This window comes from Parambassis ranga, chromosome 16 (genome assembly GCF_900634625.1).
Source record: "Parambassis ranga chromosome 16, fParRan2.1, whole genome shotgun sequence".
Lineage (NCBI taxonomy): Eukaryota > Metazoa > Chordata > Actinopteri > Ambassidae > Parambassis > Parambassis ranga.
This window is the reverse complement of record NC_041036.1, coordinates 16,341,514-16,363,135: the sequence shown is the minus strand read 5'-3', so window position 1 is coordinate 16,363,135 and position 21,622 is coordinate 16,341,514. Positions and strand designations below refer to the sequence as shown.

At 43.1% G+C, this 21,622-nt stretch overlaps 2 protein-coding genes across 2 annotated transcripts; one reads left to right on the top strand and one right to left on the bottom strand.

The window, feature by feature from the left end:
• Positions 1 to 35: 35 nt before the first annotated feature.
• Positions 36 to 10,816, bottom strand: LOC114448873 (glycoprotein endo-alpha-1,2-mannosidase-like protein). The gene is made up of 4 exons (XM_028426087.1): positions 10,291 to 10,816; positions 8,856 to 8,965; positions 1,317 to 1,393; positions 36 to 898 (listed from the first exon to the last, which is right to left on the bottom strand). Exons 1-4 carry the CDS (start codon positions 10,799 to 10,801, stop codon positions 262 to 264), a joined length of 1,335 nt encoding a protein of 444 aa, XP_028281888.1. The 5' UTR covers positions 10,802 to 10,816; the 3' UTR covers positions 36 to 261.
• A 3,134-nt stretch (positions 10,817 to 13,950) lies between these two features.
• On the top strand, positions 13,951 to 20,937 carry lin28aa (lin-28 homolog Aa). Its single transcript, XM_028426124.1, has 4 exons — positions 13,951 to 13,960; positions 14,776 to 14,948; positions 18,312 to 18,496; positions 20,718 to 20,937. The coding sequence occupies exons 1-4, from the start codon at positions 13,951 to 13,953 to the stop codon at positions 20,935 to 20,937; spliced, it is 588 nt and encodes a 195-aa protein (XP_028281925.1).
• Positions 20,938 to 21,622: the final 685 nt, after the last annotated feature.

Below are 21,622 nucleotides of genomic sequence, written 5' to 3'. Positions count from 1 at the left end.
GCAGCAGTTTTTACAATCTGTACATACTGTATGTGAGAGACTAGAGGTCAGAGACAGGCCTCAAGAGCTTTTTTGGCTGTCTTGGGTTTTGGCTGTCAAGCCAGGCTCATCTTTGATGCTGCTTCACCCAAAAAACAGCACCGTCCAGTCCTACGTACACACACTGTGTAGAAACTCACTTCAGGTTCCTACATTCATTTGTTCTTTCCCCTTTGTGTGTATGCACACTTTACCATGCAGATTCAGGTCAGTATGAAGATCTCACATGAGCCACTGCTCCTTCTCTTTATTGAACTGCTCTGCCCAGCGTCGGGTCAGCTCCAGGTAGTGATCAGGCCCATGTGGCTGATAGTCCAGGTACACGCGGGTCACAGTCTTTTTAGGCACCGCTCTCTCTATCTGCGTCCCCTCATGCCATTCGTTAAAAGACGTTATGGTGACAATCTCTGGGCGAGCATTGAGCGCGGCCTGCAAAGCTGTCTCATAGTAACGGCCGTTCACCCTGTTGCGCGTGTTGTGGTTGTTCCACGGACGGATGCTGGTGTCGATGTAACCAGGTCCCACGCTAGGGATAAAAAGGAGATTGTTCCCGTCACAGAAAGCTTTGATGGCCTTCCAGTTCTGGTGAGAAGAGCCAAAGGAGAAGCCGTTGGAGGCAAAGTAAGTGTACATGCCGTCAAAGCCACCTGCCAGGATGTCATGCTTGTGACGCTCCTCCACAATCAGGGCAATGAAGACGGAGTCATAGGCCGAGCCTCGCACGCTGTGGGACCCGGTGGGAGTCAAAAATTCAGCCCAGGACTCTGGTGGAGTTAGGTAGGAGTCGTAGATGTAAAACAAAGGAAGACTCTTCCCTGTGCTGGAAGTAAACTTGTAGAAGGCTCCATGGTCACCATACCTTTAAAGACAACAAAGCAATGAATCAAAAATGCTGTCAGTAAGTCGATGCTGAACCAATCAGCTGACTATTGATTAGTAGAGTAGTGAAGAGGCTGCAGTTTACTTTTGTTGAACACACAGCAAGTGCTGCAACCTTCACCAAAATGCAAGAAACTATTTTTGTTAAAAACCTTTTTTGGGAGATCTGGACAGGGTGTTCTTGACTTATTTTCCGACCTCAGTACTAAAAACCAAGAAAAATAGCTTTTGCTCCAAAATCCCATGAATAAGTCATGAGACTGGCCTTATATAATCAGGAGTGCACCTTAAAAGTATTTCAGTGTTGTAACTACTGTTTCTTCAGCTATACATGCAATCTTAATGGTTTTTCTATTTGAGTTGGTTCAGTGATGAAGCGCAGCCAGACGAGCGCCTACCTGTCGATGATGTACTTGACGTTGTCATGCACACTCTGGTCGTTCCGTCCCCTGTATGCTTGGATGTGAAAGGCGATCTGGGAATATAGGGAAGACACATATGGCTTGTCAGTTTCCATTCATCATGTTTGTGCTGACTGTGACGTCTTTCTAACAGTACAGATGACCTTAACAAGTATTGACTGAAAATCAGCACTTTTCTAGAGGGACTCCACATAAAGGGCTGATAATAAGATTGCCTTTAAATTAAAGTTTGAGAAGATGCCAGGTAGGAGTTGCAAGTCAAAAGTAATTCAGCTGATCCAACCACCACTATATTTTGCAAAAAAAGTCAGTCATCTGGTGTTTACACTGTAGTACCGCGTTCACAGCTTTTTTTAAACTAGTGTAAACAAAAGAGTGTGATATCACACAGACTTAGGGCACCTCAGAACATTCTCCTCAGTGTTCATGATAAACCTTTTACATTGTCTGGAGGCTTTTGTAACAACTAATGGCTCTATTTGCAACTGGTGAACAAAATCAGCCGAGCAACAAAGGACCTGAAGTGACATGTACACAAAAAGTGCTTAAGCTGAATATTTTACAGCATGGCCTGAGAATTCAAGGACTCTGAATTATGCATGATCCAAATGAAACACCCACTTTTCCAGCAGTGGACACCCAAAGGGAGCAATGTGAAAGAGAATGTGTTTTTTAGCAACATCTAAGTGGATGTGAGATGTAATGAACTTCATACAAATGTCTGACCTCAGGTTGTATGATTCTCATCCATCATTAAGCTCTAGTTGGACTTTATTTTGCTCATATGAGCTGAAGATCTGCAGTAATGACAGCAGCTTCACTGCTACACCAAGTTTTTTGTAATGTACCTGTACCTCAGACACCGCATGAAGCCTCCTGGAGCTTTTCTGTAGTACAAAAAAGCATGTGTCATTTTGACATTGACTGCAAGTGTAGTAATGGATTAAAGGGGTGTTTGGAGTATGCTTAAGCTTAGCTTTAGCTGTCAGAACAAACAGAATCGCTTGTGCTGCTAACGGAGATGCTAAGTGCTTTTATGTGCAGCAAAATGTACATTTTGATGACAGAAAATGTACTTTGCTTGAAAAACACCATTTGAAAAAAAGATGGAGGAAAAAAAAAAGATGACGGCCGTCTGAGTAAATCACAGGCTGAGATCAATGTTTATGAAACCACAACCATTTGGAGTTCTGGTGAAGGACAGTGAGGTAAATTATGAATCCATTTCCAAAAGCTGTGAGGTATGAGTGGATGTGATTATCACCCACAGAGGGGAAACAAAGCTCTTGTATTCAGTGCAGCAGTGTGCAGGACACTAAAAAAATCTCGGCTCATTTTCCCAACACACCGGCCCATTACTCTGAGGTAATTTAGAAGTAAATGAGACAGAGTCGACGCATCTTAATACCTCATAAACATTGACAGCGTGAGCCTGGAACAATCCCAGCATGATTTATGCTGAGCAGAGTGGAATTTAGTGCCATGTCATGCAGAAAGCACTACAGGAGGGATGTGAGCCAACATTGTTACAAAAGGTCCAGACCTTTATAAAAATTAGATCAATTTCAACAAAGTTTGGTACTTTTCTTTATGCAACTCTGTCACTTTTATTCTATAGTCCAAGCAACAGGACATATGCAACAAAAGCGGTTAATTTAAGACAAATGTGCCAATACACGGTGCATCTGGAAACAAGACAGTGAGGCTGATGCCATCATCAGGGCACCCATGGGCCACATTCCCCTGAGTACATATAGCTACATGGCCTACTTACAAGACAGAACTTTTACAGCCCCTCAGGGTGCAGATCGTACAGAAGCGCAAACTGAGTCATGGGACCCATGATGCGCACTTCCCCTCTGCTCCTTTCCTCTTGCATCCAGCTTTCAATACCCCCTACCCTGTCCCCATCAAACCGCCTCCACCCTCCCTTGGGCAGAAGGACTATTTCAGCTCCTCTTCAAGCTGAGGTCGAACAGCAGCTCTGCTGTGGAGGCTCTCCAACTCCGCCGTGCACGATACACAAGCCGTGTGTGGGTGCTGCTTCTGAAACCATGCTCAACTTATATAATAAAAAGTACATTGCTTTCCTTCGCAGCATTACACAAAGAGGGGTCAGTGTGTTTTTAGCTCCGTGGCGTGGGATTGTTTGAATGATGGAGACTGGATTTGTTTTTAGTGAGCTCACGATGCTCCAATTTCCATTCATCTGCTTGTGAATATGTAATTACGCCAAATGTGTAATTCAGTGTATGGCTCTTATCTAAAGCTCCACTCCTCCAGGCAAAGCTGCATTACTGACCAGGATAAATGTGCACCTGCTGTTCAGGCACACACCCCCAGAGGCTTCCATACTGCTCATTTGTAGTGAGTTTCTGTATATGTAGTCTTTTGACCTCTTCCTAAAGTAATATGCAGTGTTTTTCTGTCATTTTCTTTTAATAGCTCTGAGATACAGAAGCCACTTTCTTCCTGCTGTGCTATAACAACACATATTCTAGTCTAAGTGCCATTTAGTTAGTGCAGTGTTTAAGCAGAAAACAAAGCAGCAATCTTTCAAAGTCCCACTGCGTAGTCCAGATAGTCTCAGTTATTTCATATAAAATAGCAATGTGTGGGAATAGACTGGCTGGCTGCAGTTTATTTTTGGCCAAGCATATAGACACGCTGGCCTCTTGTTGGGCTTTCTTACACACTGATCCCCTGGCCTCCATTATCAGGTCGTACAGAGGAAGCCTGATATGTGTAGCAAGCAGAGATCATGTAGCTTATTCAGCATATCGTCATACAGGTTGGCTTTTGGGTGATTTCTATACTAGACACCAGTACTTACCAATACTATGTATTTTTCTTTTGTCTGACTATCAAAATGAAAAAAACTGAATGTATTGCCCAGTGTCATCTGTTATGGGATCAACAGCCACAAAGGTCCATGTTAGGGAGCAGGTTGGGCTTGGTGGGGGAACAGACACTCATGGGTCTAGGCATTTAACTAGTGGTTAAGGGATTTAAAAACAGGTTGCAGGCTTAGGTAAAGATCATATTCTGTCTTAATAAAATAACTGCTCCTTTCTGTAGTGACATTTTTCAGCTACCATGGCAACACATAGAGGTGCTTACACATGTTCATTTTTCAAGGACTGCAATATCAACCTCATGTTACATTTTCCTGATGAGGATGGGCTGCTTATCTGAGTGTCCAGTCCAAAGCTAGCTGGGTATCATTCTTACAGTGGTATGGAAGAGGAAAATCACTGCATCGCCTGCTGAGCTTTTAAAGCTGTGACTTCATTTCAGTAGTGAAATACTTTGTATTGGCCCAACAGAAATTTTTTATGTGCATTAAAAATAGGCATGTGCATAAATTTGGGCAGCCCAAAGAAGTTATCCCATTAATATTTAGTGGAGCCTCTCTTTGCTACAATAACAGCCTGTAGATACCTCATATAGCCTCAGACAAGACAGGTCAGTCAGGTTTCTTGGCTTCCATGCATAGACAGCCTGCTCCAAATCAATTCATACATTTTCAATGATGTTGAGTCTGGGGACTGGGATAGCCATTCCAGAACATGGTACTCGTGCTTCGGCATGAATACCTTGGTGGATTTCGAACAGTGCTTAGGATCATTGTCCCCGGCATAGCTTCTACTTTAAAGCTGACTCTTGAACATTCTTGTCAAGAATCTGCTGATACTCAGAGGAATTCATGTGGCCCTCAACTTTAACAAGGTTTCCAGTACCTATGCTAGAGCCACATAGTCCCGTAACATGATGGACCCTCCACCAAATGTCACAGTAGGCAATAAGTCCTTCTCATGGAGTTCAGTGTGTGTTTTCCCCATGCATACCTCCTCTGGTAGTAACCAAATAACTCTATCATAGTCTCATCTGACCCCAGTATTTGTTTCAAAATGCTTCTTTCTTGTCCAGACCTCATGCGACTCTTCTTGTGGCTAACACTCAGGAAAGGCTTTTTGCACATCGCCCTTCCATTAAGCTTTTCCTGGTGTAAAGTACGCTGGATTGTGGAATAATCGACAAGGTGGTGTGTGGCTGGTCTGTGACCATTCTAACCATCCTTCGCCTGTGCCTCTCCTGTATTTATTTCAGGCCACCACATCTTCCCTTCACAGTCACTGCTCCTGTGCTCTTCCATTTCTGCACTACATTTCTGACAGTGGAGATAGAAAGTTAGATAATTTTCTTGTACCTTTCTCCTAATTCATAATAATGAATTATCTTAGTTTGTAGATCAGCGGTGAGTTGTTTAGAAGCCTCCATGTTTCCATTCACTAAGAAAGAACCTATGACAAGCAGAGCCAGCAGTTACCTTTGTTAATTAGCCTGTTCCATGATTGATTCATGATTGGTAAATGAAGATCTAACGAGCTAATCAAAGTTTTTTGCCGCAACCTTTCATCTATAAATCCCTACAAGTCTTGTGATTAAGAGTGTGCCCCAAACCTTTGTACATTACATTTTTTACATTTTATTTTATTATAATAAAACTATGTAATGCTACTGTAAGAATCTTAGTCTGGAAAACACTCAAATGTCTACACCTCTGGAGGAAAACAAACCTTGTTGCTCTTATAAAGGTAGAGCAAATTATCATTAAATGTCAGAAGGGTGGATGCAACACAGTACAGGACTTCAGCTGAAAAACTTAATTCCATATTCTTCAAGTAGGAAAAGTGCCAGACATGTAATTCAGTAGTGGCGCTGAGACAAGACAGCACAGGTCAAGGAAGGACAAAGATGGAAACCAAAGTGCACTCAGATGGGTATTCAATGTCTCTTTCACCTAATAAGCATTTAAATAGTTTTTCGATTTTTTTCCCTGTTTCACTTCTTTGTCTTTAATAGCTGTATGATTTGTATTATAAGATGTTATATCTATATATACATTACACAGTTGAGTCTCCAGGGGTCTGATTGTTTCAAAACAAAACTGTAAATTAGTCTTTCTCAGACTCGCAGCCAGCCTGTATGCTGCTCTGAGCAGGCTGCAGGTCTGTGTGTGTCTTCTCAGTTTAATGTAATACATTTTTGGCTGTTGCTCGTGTGGAACCATCTGTCTTTCTCTCTTGGGCTTCCCTCCCTCCTTTTAAGTCTGCCCTTCAATGGAAAAGAGTAAAGAAATTATTTACGATTGTTTTTCCATCAGACTTTCAAATTATCAGAGCCAAAGCTCTTTACCTTGTCAGCGTTTTGCTTAAAATATGCAAGAAGAAGCAGTTCAAAGATAATTGTGATTCTGTGCAGACAGAGGGAGGAGTTCATCGGAAGCGAGGAGAACTGGTGGAGGGTGCTGCTGTACACTGAATCGTTTTATTTTGAAGCTTTCCCCAGGCCGCTCTGATTGTGACCTTCTGAGTGCTTTCATTAAACACTGAGATAAGCAGCTCCTTCTTATTTCTGCGAGATACTGAAACGTGCAGTTGGATTTGCAGAAAAGCGCCGTCACAGTCTGTTTTTCCCGCACCCGCTTTTTATGAAAATGTTATGCTTGCTGGGTCACTGATGACAATAAAGCATGGCATTAAATTCCATCTATTAGCTTCTCTCCTGACAGCATTATGTGTAAAAACCTCATCAGCTCAGCGTTGCATGTCTAATCCACGCGTTCTTGTCTTGCCCTTGCAGAGATACATTATTTTTTTTTGCCTCCAGCCAAACAGCAGAACAAACAAATGTGATATCAAATCTGACAGGCTGGCCTGACAGACCTACTGCCTCCCATCAGAGATGTTTGCAGAGATGAAAAGGCCAATGTGTGTCACAGTGAAGCTTGAATTTGTCTTCAAATCAGGATCCAAGCACTGTATTCCTAATTAACCTTGGTGTTAACATGAGAAGGTTATAAATACTTGTTTGAGTATAAAGACCTGATTGTGTTTGGTCCTCTTTATAAAACAAAGACATATATTTAATGTAAAATATATATATTTTTTTTTAAAACAGTGAAACTTACTAGATCAACATATATAAGATTAAAAAAGCTGTAAATCTTCGTATTTTCTTAGCATCAAATTAATCGGTGTTAAATTTTAAAATCAAACTCAAACTAAAGTACTTTTACAGTAATGCAGATGCTGTTATTATGTTTCAGCCCCAACATGCCATCTGCTGATTTCTCTTTACTTAAACATGTGCAATGCTGTTGGTGCATTATTAATGACACCCACAATGACATAGGAGTATTCTTACAAGCGTGTCCCTCTTGAATGTTATTTCCAATTCAGTCTCAAAGAATGGCAGCACACTAGCTTTTATTCTTGTACACGTCTTTCTTCGAATTCATTAACCAAAGCCAACATCCGTACACAGTACCGTCATAACCTTATATCACCGTGTCTCTGTCACTCCCTCTCTATCTGCATTCAGAGAGCTTCTGACATGAGTTACACTGCATTGCAACTTTCCCTGTAAAACTTTAATGAGCCTCCTGTCAATACAGAGGGACCAACATGGAAAGCAGCTATTTCCTGCCATTTTCCAGTCTAATTGGCAATTGGTCATGTGTTTTTTTTTTACCCCCACACCCACGCCCCCCCCCCACACTTCCCCAGCCTGCTTATGTGTGCCCCAGAGTTCATTCAATGACTGATCCAGCCACAGCATCTCTTTGACCCGTTTTATGCTCTAATACTGGAGATGTCACCGCAGCTGCAAACATCCGGAGTCAAATGCCTGAGTAGCACAGACAGCTTTGTAGGAGGAGCAGAACAAGCAGAGGAGCTCTGAGTCTTACTTACAGAGCGTACAGACCACAGTTGCTGGGTGTAGACCTTTCAGAGGTTTTACGAGTTTGAATACATTTCTCTGTATTTTGTGTGTCGATTGACTGTGAAGGTAACATTTCTTGGTTGTCTTACAGCATGTGGACCGGTTTCTGTGTGAAGGATTCTGTGCTAAATTTCCTCAGAAAAGCAGCCAGAATGGATGAGTGCGCAGTATGGGCTAACTTGGGCTTATGTAGCAACATCAGTGAATTTCATCATCACAACACATCACCTTTTGCTAATATTACCAAGTCTATATATCAAATAAGATGAAAATGAATTGCTGTCTGTGTGGATCACAGCGTCTAATTCATTCAGACTGCTGGGCCTGTTCAGGGCAGTAATTTAATCTGCTTACTGTTCACAAATGACTTCATTAGTCAACAAAGAAACCAACACCAGATCCATGCAGCTAGCTGAGCTTACCTTCCTCGCTAATGCTATCAATAGCAAAACATCTGGTGGATGTTTTTTGCCCTTTCTAACAACTAATGTCATTTATGATATAAACTTGTGTAGATATACTAAAACAGCAGCATGGTGAAAAGCTCACACCAGCGACATCAAACATGGTGTATGCAGTAAAAATGAAGCTGAATATCACAGCAGATCTGATTCATTGCTTTAAGCCTTGGACTCTTTCCCTGCTAGAGTTCAGACTCTTTCTTGCACACACTCTTTTACACACACACACATGCGCATACACACAAAATGTGCTGATGCCTTTTACCTTGAGGTTGTGTCTATATGCAGCATCCAGTACAGCTGGTACCAAATCCTCAGCGGGTTCCCCGTTGTCATCAGCCAGGCCAGGAGGATACCACGACAGGACCAGGACCCCTGGAGACACCAAAGTTGTTTAATACCTCAGAGGAAACTGAGTTACAAAATGCTCATGAAAAGGTTATCGTTTCTTCTCTGATGTTGGCATAACTCTGGTATCTTCTCTTCTTTGTTGGCCTTTTCTCATTATAATGATGTTTTCCTCTGTGGTTAAAGTTTTAAATTCAGTAATCTCTCTGTGCTTGTCCGAAGAAGAACATTTTTTAACCTGAAACGCCTCCCTATACCCTAAACAGCATCAGATTGATGAATATGCACTTGTCATCTATTTATTATGTTTTGTTCAGTGGCAATCCCTCTGCACAGTTTGAGTGTGTGACAGCCCATAAATCCCAGAGAACTGCTTGTTCATACTCTGATGCTGGCTGAGAAATGACTTCACATGAGCCACGGAGCTGCCTGGCACTGGAGAGGAAGTGACACATTGGATATGCACTTAGATCTAATTCATTAAACTCATGCCCACTTTGCTGGAGAGCTGTGGCAACTTATTAGATTACAATACCCAACTACTGTATGTCTGGGTGTATTAGGAATATGGCCACTGCGGTGGGGCTCTAAGAAGTGGTTGGAAATCAGTCATCAAGTCAAGTGGTACTATTTAGAGTTTGGCAGGCTTGGGTATCTAATTAAATGGATTGTTTCAAGTAAGCATTGTGCGCTGTCCCTCCCATGATCCATCTGTTAAGGCGATGAGGTTTCAGAGGGGTTGGATGGTCTGCTCATCATTCCGGATGGTGTACAATATCCTACAGAGCCGCAGGGCAGAAACATCAGGGCCTATCATGTGTATGCTGCTGAGGGCTGACGCACAGGACTGTTACTGGACACCAGGCAGGAGACTTCAGCTGTCTTTTAAGAAAGCCATACATGTTTTCACTTATTAAGGATCCTAAGGCTTTCAGACACATTATAATAATAGTGACACTCATTTAATAGTGACAATTTTAACTACAGTTAAAGTTTAAATGTGTACACACCTCTACATGTCTGTCAGCCTCTGTACAGCTCGGTCTACCCCTAATGTCCCCCTGTGTCTGTAATGTCCCCCTGTGTCTGTAATGTCCCCCTGTGTCTGTAATGTCCCCCTGTGTCTGTAATGTCCCCCTGTGTCTGTAAAGTCCTGCAGCAGCTGAGGTCTGGGAGCTTTCTGTCTGAGGGAGCTGTCCAGTGGAAGTGTGGTGCTGAAAAAAGGAGGCAGCTTTGTGCTTCAGAAGCCAGAATCCTGAGTAGCTGCTGCTGAAAAACAACACTCAGCTCTTTTTTTTATATGTCTCACTCCAAGAAAATTCAGGCTGCCTGCTGCATCTGTGAACTGTTACCTGCTGCGGAGGCTCCGATCTGCTCCATGTGGGACTCCAGCACGTCTGGATCCCGCGAGCTGTACGGGTTGAGTTCAGGGTAGAAGCTGGAACCGATGTCCTCGGGTGGCATGTGTCTCCCTCTCGGGTAGCTGGATGCGATCTTCGGGTCCCAGTGTGGAACCAGGATGTGGTCCCAGTGAATGTATTTGCCGTCCATGTGAGGGTTGCCGTACCAGATGTAGTAAAAAATATGAACATCGTAAAATATTGTCCCCTCGGGGCCGGAGTTTGAAAAAACTGCTTTGGTGTTGCTGCCGGGCTGCCGGGCTTGACCCGGGGACGCGGTGACATCGCGGGACACGGAGCGCCGGTCCATCTTCCCTCCGATCATTGGCAGGAGCTCCAAGCCTGGGGCCATATCAGAGAAACCATCGCTGGGCTTCAGGGTCCTCAGTCCCATCATAGTCCCGAATATGAAGAGCGTAAAAAGAAAGAGAGCGACGCAAGCCTTCCTCCGTAGCCTTGCCATGGCTGGATGGAGTGGCGGGAGCTGCAAACGGCGTGGACGGGACCAGGAGCGCAAATAAACCTGTCCTGTTTCTGCACTGAGGTGGAGTTCACCTCACAGCCTACGGAGAACCCTTCAAAGTGGCCAGCATGGCATCAAAGAGTGACATACTGTCTGCAGGGACGAGCCTACATGGTTGGAGTCCGGACGCTGCAGACTACCTGACGCAGTTGCCTGTGGGCTTTTTAACTTTCTTCTGCAGCCTCATGTTTCGCATTCAGCTGAGCTGTGATCACTGCAAAGGAAAGTCTGCTCTGCTCCATGCGCGGGGGATCAGCCAGAAGCCATGCGCAGCTTTTTTAATGTAAATGTCTTACAGAGCGCTTACATGCTGTCAGGGAAGATCCACTCACTGATCTCACTCTCTGAGCTCCCTCCCTGCTCCAGCTGGCTGCCTTCTCCTGCCCAGAAGCTGCTCCTTCCTCCTGACACTCGACAGATGACCGGTGGCTAAATGCAGGAGTGATGGAGTCCAGTGAGGGTGCAGAGCCTCAGTGGTTGATTGGGTTCTCCTTCACTCTTTTTTAAATGACAGAGAGGCGGAACTAGGTTCATCACATTCAAGCACGTGTGTGGCTGCAGCAGCTTCCCTCTCATAGACACGAATTACTTTATGATGAGTTAAAATTCGATAGACATATAGGGCTTGTCAATAAGTCATGACTCGTCTAATCATGGTGCCCTTAAATCAATAATGTTATTGTTAAAGTTAGACCTCCAGTGTGTGTCTCTGGACAGTGATTTAAGACTTGTACTGACATCTAGCGGTCATTTTGCAGATCACACGCTACTTCACTGTACTGTCTGCAGGTAGGCTACGGGCCGGGGCCGGATATCAGGGCATCGGTGTGTATAAATTATTGTTAGGCTTTGTAGTTTATAACTGTGACAAATGGCAAAAAGAGAAGGTGATTGGTAAACAAGTGTTAGTGAATGTTTTGTCACATTTAAAGCTTCATAGCATCTAATCAAAATATAGTTATATAATAAACTTCTGACTGAACAAGCGTATAGGGAAAGCAGCATGCAGTCCAGTTTGTATGTAAAAAGTCAGTTTAATAACGGAAGTATTCCAATAAAGCGCCCCCTATCGTCCAAATAAGATTTTTTTTCTAAAGCCATTAGCTGCCTAGATCCAAAGGTGGTCCCAGGCTTGGCCTCTGGCCAACTTATTTGGCCGCACTTGGGAGGCGCTGATCCCTCCATTGAAATGATCTGACTTACTGACACTTCACTGGATTGTTTTCTTTGCCACTCAGGCTCATAGAAACAAGATATTTAACTAAAATCCATCAAAGGGATAAAGCTTTTAAAACATTTACCAAGAAACTTTTGCTCCAATTAGTGTAAAAGAAGCTGGGTTCATATAATAGACTCATAGAGTATTATCGCGTGATTTGAAGTTTTAAAATGTAGCCACAATAACAGAAGGAGTGTGTTAGTTATTATACCTGCAGCTGCACCAAATATGTAGACACAGCTCTTGCTTCAAATTCGTCTAAGATAACTCAGATCTTTCATCTCACGTTTTTTAATAAAATAAAATACTGAACAAATTATTCGAATAATTCTACAATTTAATGTGCGCGTATAACACCGTGTTTCCTTATACATCTTAAAGGTCTGCTGTATACAGACATTAGATTAATGTTTAGTTCTTAATATACATCATGAATCCATGCTCTCCCGCCTGGCTGCTTTTTCTAGGACCTTATTACGATAAAGTTGTTCTTGTGCTGTTTATCCGTTTGTATAATGTAGAATATCAAATGCTGCCAATTACGTAATATTTAGGGTCTTTAACACGCGTGTGTTTTCGGGTCCACAAGGGGTCGTTGTGGAAGTTAAAATAAGCTCGACATCACAGCTACCCCTGAGACATCCATCATGGTTTCACAGTGGTGGGGCTGCGGAGAGTACTGAAGACTTCAGAATAAGGTTATATTCATTGTTATGCTGTAAAAAAATGTTAAAGCAATAAATATTCCTCCTTAGATTTATTAATTTATGAAACTTAAAAAAATTCTTAATTTTAATTAAGTCGAATTTTCTGTTGAGAGTTACCGGTATAATAATAATAATAATAATAATAATAATAATAATAATAATGAACACTGATCTCTTCTCTCTTGTTTTACTTTTGGAGCCCATCACTATTCTCAGTCTTTAACGCATCCATCATTCCACAAGGACGTGAGTCAACATTTTAACATGTCATCAATCACCATCGATCCACGAATTCATTTTCGTTCCCAGCTCAGCTTGTTTTTATGCGGGCACCTTGATACGTGCGTCCTTTTATTATGAACTTTTGTGTGTGTGTTTTTGTGGGGTTTTTTTTAGTTTAAATTGGGTCTCTCTCTCTCTCTCTCTCTCTCTGTTTTTGTATCTCTTCACCTCGGTGGTTTGAACTGTTCATCCTCTGCTGCATGTGGAGGAAAAAGGAAAACCCTTCCCCCTTCAAATGTCATGTGGATTACCATTACAAACCTTCCTCTGGCATGTTGGAACAGCAGCTAACCAAATCACTGATCACAGAAAGGAACAGACAATGAGAGGGGGGAACATGAGGACATGCAGCAGCCTACAGTTAAAGATAAACATACTGTGCTCTGGATAAAATATGCACTTGAATTCTAATTAGGTAAACCACTTTAGAGAAGATTTACAGCTATGTTTAATGTTTTAAAACTACACACAAAGCCAGGCTCACATTAACATGTCCATTTCCTCCATCCTGCTGCATATAAAATCAGATTTAAAACATTTTAGCCAAAGAAACAGTCATTAAAAAAAGCAAAATAAACATAAATAATCTATACTGCCAATAATAATCTCATTAGAATATAAGGACATTTTATTTCGTTGGTTGGTCAGTTCCTGCAAATGGGCCCTTCAATCAAATAATGCAGGTTATATCCTTGGGGACTGTAAGTGTGAATCACGTGGACGTGACCGAGAGTGTGGGGGTTTGTTGGATGAGAAATTGTCATTTGTATTGACCAACAGAGCTGAGCCACATCAGGAGAGCTAACACGCGTTTCAAGGCACGCACACACACGCAGAGAGAAAGTAGCAGCGGGCGCTGGGACTGAAAGGGGCCTGGAAACATGGCAGAAGGTACGTGGGGATCTTTTGGGGAAGTTATCTCTGAAAGTGCTTTCTGAAGGGGCAGGGTTTCTTTGCATTGTTTTTTTTTTGGAGGGGGGGGGGGTCTTTAGCAAAAAAAAAAAAAAACCCTCCCCGGTGACCCCCCCCCCCCCCCATTGTTTGGGGGGGATAGGTTGCCAGCCCCCTTTTGTTTACCTCCCTCTCCCGCTTTCCCTCTCATTGCGCAGCTTCTACTTTTCACAGCATTTTGAATGAAAGTGGCAATCTGTGCGGATTACCCAGTTTGAGGGCTAAAGAGGATACTGTAGCTTGGGTGCTAATTTTGACTCAAGGCAGGACTGAAGACATGGGTTCCGTTTCTAACCAGGAATTTCCAGGTTGAGTAACTTTTATTTTAACGAGCTGCTGCTTTTTTTTTAATTATTATTATTTCAAACGTTGTGCAGGTTAATTGAGCTGTTTCCTCTTAGACTGTCTCTCCGATTGAAGTGGAACATTTGAAAGTCATTGTTCACAAACGTGATGTGCAATCCGTGTGTCTATCAACGCGTGAAACGCTCTTTAGAAACTCTGACGTAAAGCGGACAAGATCACTTATTTTGTTCCTCCTGGCATTTTCAAAGAGAAATAAGATTACATGTTGCACAGTTATGATCATTTTTACCACATTATATTGATTCGTATTGGTTATTGATCAGGCAAAGCGAGAGAGAGAAGTTTTTCGATTTTTATTTCTGTGTATATTTTTGGACACCGTGCGTAACTTTCTTCACATTTTCAACATTTAGAGCGTTTGGTTTCTATACTATTTTTTGTCAATGCAGGAGTGTGTAAGACCGAGGAGGATGAAGGACCCAGCACCGAGGAGGACTCGCAGTCTTTCCACGGGGTTGGCGTGTGTAAATGGTTCAACGTCCGCATGGGCTTTGGGTTTCTGTCCATGACCAACAGAGAGGGAGTGCCGCTGGAGGAGCCGGTTGATGTGTTTGTCCACCAGGTAAGGTCCACTCCTATATCTGTGTATATCACAGCTCTGTGGCTGCTGTATGCATGAGAGTGAGTTGCTGTTGCTGTGACATCAGCCCACCTGTTTCTGATGATAAACTTTACGCGTGGTCCACGCAGCAAATGGTCACAGCAATGGAGTGAATGTGCGTAAGTTGTTTTATTAGGATAAAGCGGTGCTGAGCGATGTGCTCGCAGTGTGATGGGTGTTTTCTCCTGCAGAGGAACACGTGTTGCAGTCTCAAAGGGGGAGCAGCGGGCCTCCCTCGTGGTTTTTTCACAGAGAGACTGGCACAATGATGGAGACATGGAAGTGCAGATACTTCCCTTTTACAGCTTTACATCTGCTGCATTAAAGCTGAGAGGGAAACATATTTATTGATCCTACTCTGTCGATGTTTGTGTTTGTTTATAATAAGATGAGTGACCTCAAAACCTTGTCATTAATATTGCAGCTATACAGATTTATTGGGGTTAAAGTGAAGCACAGTGTAGTTATTGATCCGTTTCTTGGTGGGTGAAGTGTGTTCTTTGCTTTAATGCAACACAATAATGCTATATTTGAGATTCAAGGTAATCCAGGTTTCATTCACCTTTTTGTTAAGAGCAGTGATTATTTAAAAAGGTGGGTGGGAGGTGTGGAAGTGGGGGTGAATTTCCCTCCTCCTCTCATGTGGGTGATCGGCTCCATTTCTGTCTGATAAGATAAAGGTTTAGCATGTGAATGAGAGGAATCCCCACTAGCTGCTCATTCACCTCAAAGTTCCTGTCATAAAGTGATTAAAGGCTCTTTGCTGTCTGCTCAGCCCCTCCTCCTGTCTGTGTGCTGGCACACAAGCTCTTTTAAGCTGAGTGTGAGGTTTTGTTCTAGGTAAATTTCCTTGTTCACACGCCACCCTGCCAAGGCCTTGAGCTGTGGAGACATTCATCCACCAAAGTACAGAGTCTTTGTCTGTACAAAACTATAGGTCTATCATCCATGCTTTGCATTTTCTGTCAAACAGGTCTTACTTGTTGCTGTCTTCTTGTCATCTGTAGATGCATGTACGAATTCAGCTGTGCTGTGAAACAGTTGAAACTCAGGAAGTTCTGATTACTCATAATGCAATCCCTAAACATGAGTTCAGTTAGGTGACTGAAGAAACTGACTGTTCATCGCTCCTCTGGTTAGAAATGGATGTATGAACATCCACAGTGCAATGAAAACAAGTTAGATGTTCCTGCTCCAGAAGCTTAATTGAAGCTCAAACTGAGGCAGAGTTGTAATGTTTACTGCTTTTCACCTTATAGTGATTGCTGCCCTGTCATCATGAAGGCGTAACTAATGGCTTAGTTCCCTCTGTCACTTTAAAAGGTAGACGCACGTGCGCCAGTGATGAATGTATAGGGGTTATTCAACGTAAAAAGGCCTCCATCCTAAAATTAGTGGCCGCGTGTCAAGGAAAATTAACTCCCAGGGATCGCTGGCCTTTGTGCAGGTGGACAATAGAGCCACGCATCCCAATGAAGCACCCCTCGGCCATGACCAAGCCCCTCTTTGTCTCAGCAGTAGTCCTGCTATTGTCCCTCACTGCTCTGATGTCTTTCTTTGCCTCCTTTGCCTTCCACGGTGGTTATAGTTTACAGTAGATCACATTAATAACAACTCAACATCAGATACTACAAATTAAAAGGGCCCCACCCAACCCGGCACCTGTGTATGTATGTGTGTGTTTGTGTGCGAGTAACCTGATGTAGCCATGTGGCTGGTAGGGTCTGTTATGGGGGTGGGGAAGGTCACACATGGGAGAGGAAGTGGGTTAACGGTCACCAGGACAGAGAGAGGCCTGATGGGACGGGGGGCTTGGCGGATGTCCATGTTGCCACATGAATGTCATGGCTCACCCATCACGTCCTCTTAGTGCTCAGAACTTTGCATCAGCTGCAGAACCGGCCTTTGGGCCTTTGTTGTGTTTCATTGATGAAGATGTTACTTGTCTGCAGTAAACTAGGGCTGCTGGCTGTGTTTGTAAGGACTCCAATGTTACTTATGAGGGACGATCTGTTGTTTCTGAAGCTTTTTCTTCTTGGAGATTTACTTGTCATATCTCATATCCTCTGCTTACAAAAAAACTGTGAGCTTTGTGGAGCCCAGTCTTTGGTTTTGACAAACAAAAAATGCAAATCATTGGTCATGTGACTTCACTCCAAAATGAATCAAAGAAAAATGGGATTAATATCTATCAAAACAAACCTGCCAAATGAATGGATTGTTCTTATGTCAACAGTCTGCCGTATGCGTGACAGTTTAATCTTTCAATCCCAACTAGGGAATTTTAGAGAGGGGTTTCCCATGTCGTGTTAGCCAGTCTCAGGAGTTTATCCTCAAAACCACACCACACCTTCCTTTGCTTCCTCTCTTCTTTCCTTTGGGAATTGGAAATATTTTTTGTCAACACACTAGTATTCAGAAGAAGAACCTGTTCACAGGGCACTTTAGGTGAACGCAGTGGCAGTGAACATTTAGCTTAGCACTTGCTCAGTTCGGCATAAACCTCCAGCACCGTTATTGGTTCACCAAACTGATATGAATCCACGATGATGCTGCTTGATGAGATTGATTTCATAAAGGCAAAATAATACATGAACATGTATACATTCCCTCTTTATCTTTCAAGCCTTTCTGCCAAACAACTATCCAAAGAATGTCACCCGGACCCCCCAACCTCACAGGCAGAAGCCTCTTGCTGCCTTCTCACCCCACCCCCCAATCCCAGCACCAAACCTTGCATCCTGCAGTTTAGGGTTAGTGGTGGTGGTCAGTGTGTTAGTGGAGCTTTGTGATGTGGGTGGGAAGAGGGATGGGGGGTGGGTGCAGCAGTGTGGAATGCTGTTCCTCCGGGGGGTGGGGGGGTGGGATGGGTTGAAGGTTATCCTCATCAGGTTTACCACTCAAACACAACAAAAAGACAAAGTGGCGTAAAGGCTGCGGTGCTTTGTAGTTGAGGGCAGGGCATACAAACACCAGGGCAGAGTAGAAAGAGCAAACTTTGTGTGTTTGTTTATTTATCAGGTGAGACACAGTAATTACATTAAAATACCACATACCTGATAAGTGCTATCAGGTGCTGATGGTATCACATAGTGAGGAATGATGGTGGTCTTCTTAAAGGGGTCAAAGTCTGCACAGGCTCTGTGGAGGTCATTTGCCCCATGGTGTAATATGGGAAGTTTTAAATAATCCATTTATCATGAGAAATATCCCTGATGGAGATACCTTCATAATACTCATGCAAATGCTAAACACACCTAAACTACATCAAAACCAGAGTTAAAATGTTGATGCTGATGAATTTCCCTTCATTTCTTTTTTTAGAGCAAGTTGCACATGGAAGGCTTCCGCAGCCTGAAGGAGGGCGAGGCGGTCGAGTTTACCTTTAAGAAATCATCCAAGGGCCTGGAGTCACAGCGAGTTACCGGACCAGGGGGCATCCACTGTGTTGGCAGTGAGCGGAGACCCAAAGGCAAAAAGGTTCAAAAGCGGCGTTCAAAGGGAGACAGGTGAGCTGGGATGAAGTGGGAGAGTGCTAAAAATTACATTTAAGTGTATTACTGTTCTATATCCATGCATTTAAAAACCACACTTATCCAAACATCAGCTTTGAAGAAATGATTCCAGAGATGTGTTTTCAGTCACCATGCACTTTTCAGAGGACCCGACTTAACATAGTCATATCTTAAAAACCCTTAGAAGAGTGACTTATACAATAAACATTTGATCCTCTGCTTTAAATACATGAAATTCATAGGAAGCATAATTTTTATCAAATGATTGTATGATTGATGATTGTATTTCATCTTACTTTATCAATCCACAAACGCTCATTGTTGTGTTCAGTGTGGTTCAGATTTGGTGTGGTAGTTTTCCCCCTATTTTCCTTCCTCTCCCCTGACCCCAACCCCCACCTCCAGCACCATAGAAAGGGTCACATCAGCAGGTTTGACGTGTGACCTGGATCAATAACTCTTTAAATCTGCTGGTCCCTGGTGAATTCACACCAACCCATACTGTTCCTACCTAAACTACTTCTGCCAACAGATTAGTTACTCCAAAAACTACAATAACAACATACTCTAAGGATTGATAGAAATTATTTCAATGTAGTATTATGGAAATATGCTCATACATTTCTTCTTATTTAACACTGGAATATCTGGGATTTTACAATCCAACGCAAAGGCAAAAACTTTCCTTCTGCTGAGGAAAAGAGAGTTAAGGTGGTCTTGATTTGGGGGTCGGTTTTTGAATATCAATGTATAATGGAGGGTTAGAGGTGTATCAACTTCACCCCCTCCCCTGTCAGTTGTGATTACAGCCAGAGCGTAGTCAGTGTGAGAACAGAGATCATTAATGCCTCAAAGAGTCCTAGGAGGCCTGCTGTGGTTCAATATCTCTCCTTAGACCACATGGATCCATGGATATCGTTTGCCTTTAGCATATTTCATTATCCAACAATGGATTATGTTTATGGATTTATGGTGTGATCAACCAAATTATCATAAGTATGGAGGAGTACAGTGTTTACCACCAAGTGAGCCACTGCTCCTCAGTCCACCTCTATATTTGTGTGTGCACACATATAGAGGTGGGTTGGGGAAAACGTTTCTGTCCATTTAATTGATAACAGATGCAAGAGCCTAGGCAAGGGGGTGAAAGGTCACTGTTGTCATGGCAACAGTGTATGAGTAAAAAGGAGGAGAGCTGGGGGCTGGAATGGGGTGGGGTTGGGGGGTCAGGGTTCAAAGGTCATTACTGCAGCTCTTTGAGACAAAGGAACCACTTCCCCTTCCCTCCATTTGCCTCCTGATAGAGCTTCTGCAATGTGACGGTATAGACCTTGACACCACTCCAACGGCCGCTGCCACAAAGCCGCGCTGACCCCCCCGGCAGCCGCCCTGTTCAAATCTCATCTGCTGCTACAAAGGTGGCATGGGATCCACAGAGGCACAGCCCCACGCCCACCACCCATCTGTCTTCCGCCCCTGTACGCGTGGCCATTCTATAGATGATGTTTGAATGGCGGTGGCCAATGGCACCCTGATGCCTCCCACTGATGCCTTATGGTTATCATTTCTAAAGTTCTATGCAGATGAAATGGGATGTCTTACTTTGACACAAAGGACGTCTGCTCAGAAGCTTCTGGCACAGGCAGTGACAACATGACATACATACAACAATAGGACGAGCTGTAGCCCCTCCCAAAATAATTACTGCTTAAAACTTGTCAGTCCAGAAAGTTTCCAGTAAGAATATTTTCTATCATTTAACAGCAATTTTTGATGATATGAAAAGTTTAGTTCCAGCCTTGTGTGGTCCTCACTGGATTGTGTCCTGTTATGAGTGGCCTACATGTTGACCTGGAATGCCCCGAAACATTTATGGTCATTGCAGGTGAAATGTTGCCATCTGGTGGCAAATGGAAACAGAAATGTGCAACATCATTACTATTATCCAGCTAGATTTTCTTGCCTCTCCATAGTAATGTACTTTCAGCTCAGTAAGAACCTAGTGGAGAATCAAGCAGCCTAGAGGTGTAATATTTTCCTTCTGACCCCTTCTCTTTATTACTATGGACTGTTATCACACCTAAAACACACCATTAGCTGCCAGAAGTAAGCAGGATGTATTTGAATTTGTGTTCTGCAGAAATCAGCTGCCTATACTGAGAAAAGATTTGAATTAAAACATTAAAACTACATCCGCATTATTTCTATCTTACAGGTGTTATAACTGTGGAGGCCTGGACCACCATGCCAAAGAGTGCAAGTTACCACCACAACCCAAGAAGTGCCACTTCTGCCAGAGCGTCGACCACATGGTTGCCTCTTGCCCAATCAAAGCACAACAGTCCTCACCAGGTTCTCAGGGAAAACCATCTTCCGTGAAAGGAGACGAGGAGGAGCACAGCCACTCGGCACCACCTCCAGACACCTCTGATTAAACAAGTGATCGGGCAACACTGACACCGGGGAAGCACAGAGGCCAATCAAACTGCTTTGTCGGAGAGGAGGAACGCGCGATCCCCTTTCAGCTGTTGCAGCTGCTTTTGGAACTACCTCAGGTTAAAAAAAAATACTCATGAAGAATGTTGCTGAAGTTTTTGTTTTTTGTTTGGTGTAATACTCAGGAATACTGCTGTATTATTGCACTCAGGACGCTTTCTAAATATTTGAATCACTGCTGTTGTTTGAAAGGTTTGAGATTCTAGTCAGAATGCCATAAAACAGACAGGTTAGACGTACATTTAGTATAGGGCTACGTTTGCTGCCTTACCATTTATCCTTCTTCCTGGCTGTTAGACTTCACTGTCAGACAAGGCAGAGATGGAACAGTCAGTACCTCTGTAATGAATGTTAGTTTTCATATCACGTGGGGATTAAGGAAAAAAACCTGGGGCGGATTTAAGGGTATAGTAGTTATATGCAATGTATTGGCACCTGCCAATATTGCAGTTGACCATCCAGTTCTCCTGGGGCCAAATGAATGTCAGACCAAAGGTTCACACTTTTGGTCAGAGTTACTTTTTTGTCATTTCAATTAATTTTTTTTCCCATCCAGCATTCTGCTGGTTGTCTAAAGGTGCATGGTCTCACGCGTTGGTCTGCTACTAAAACATCAGCCAACCT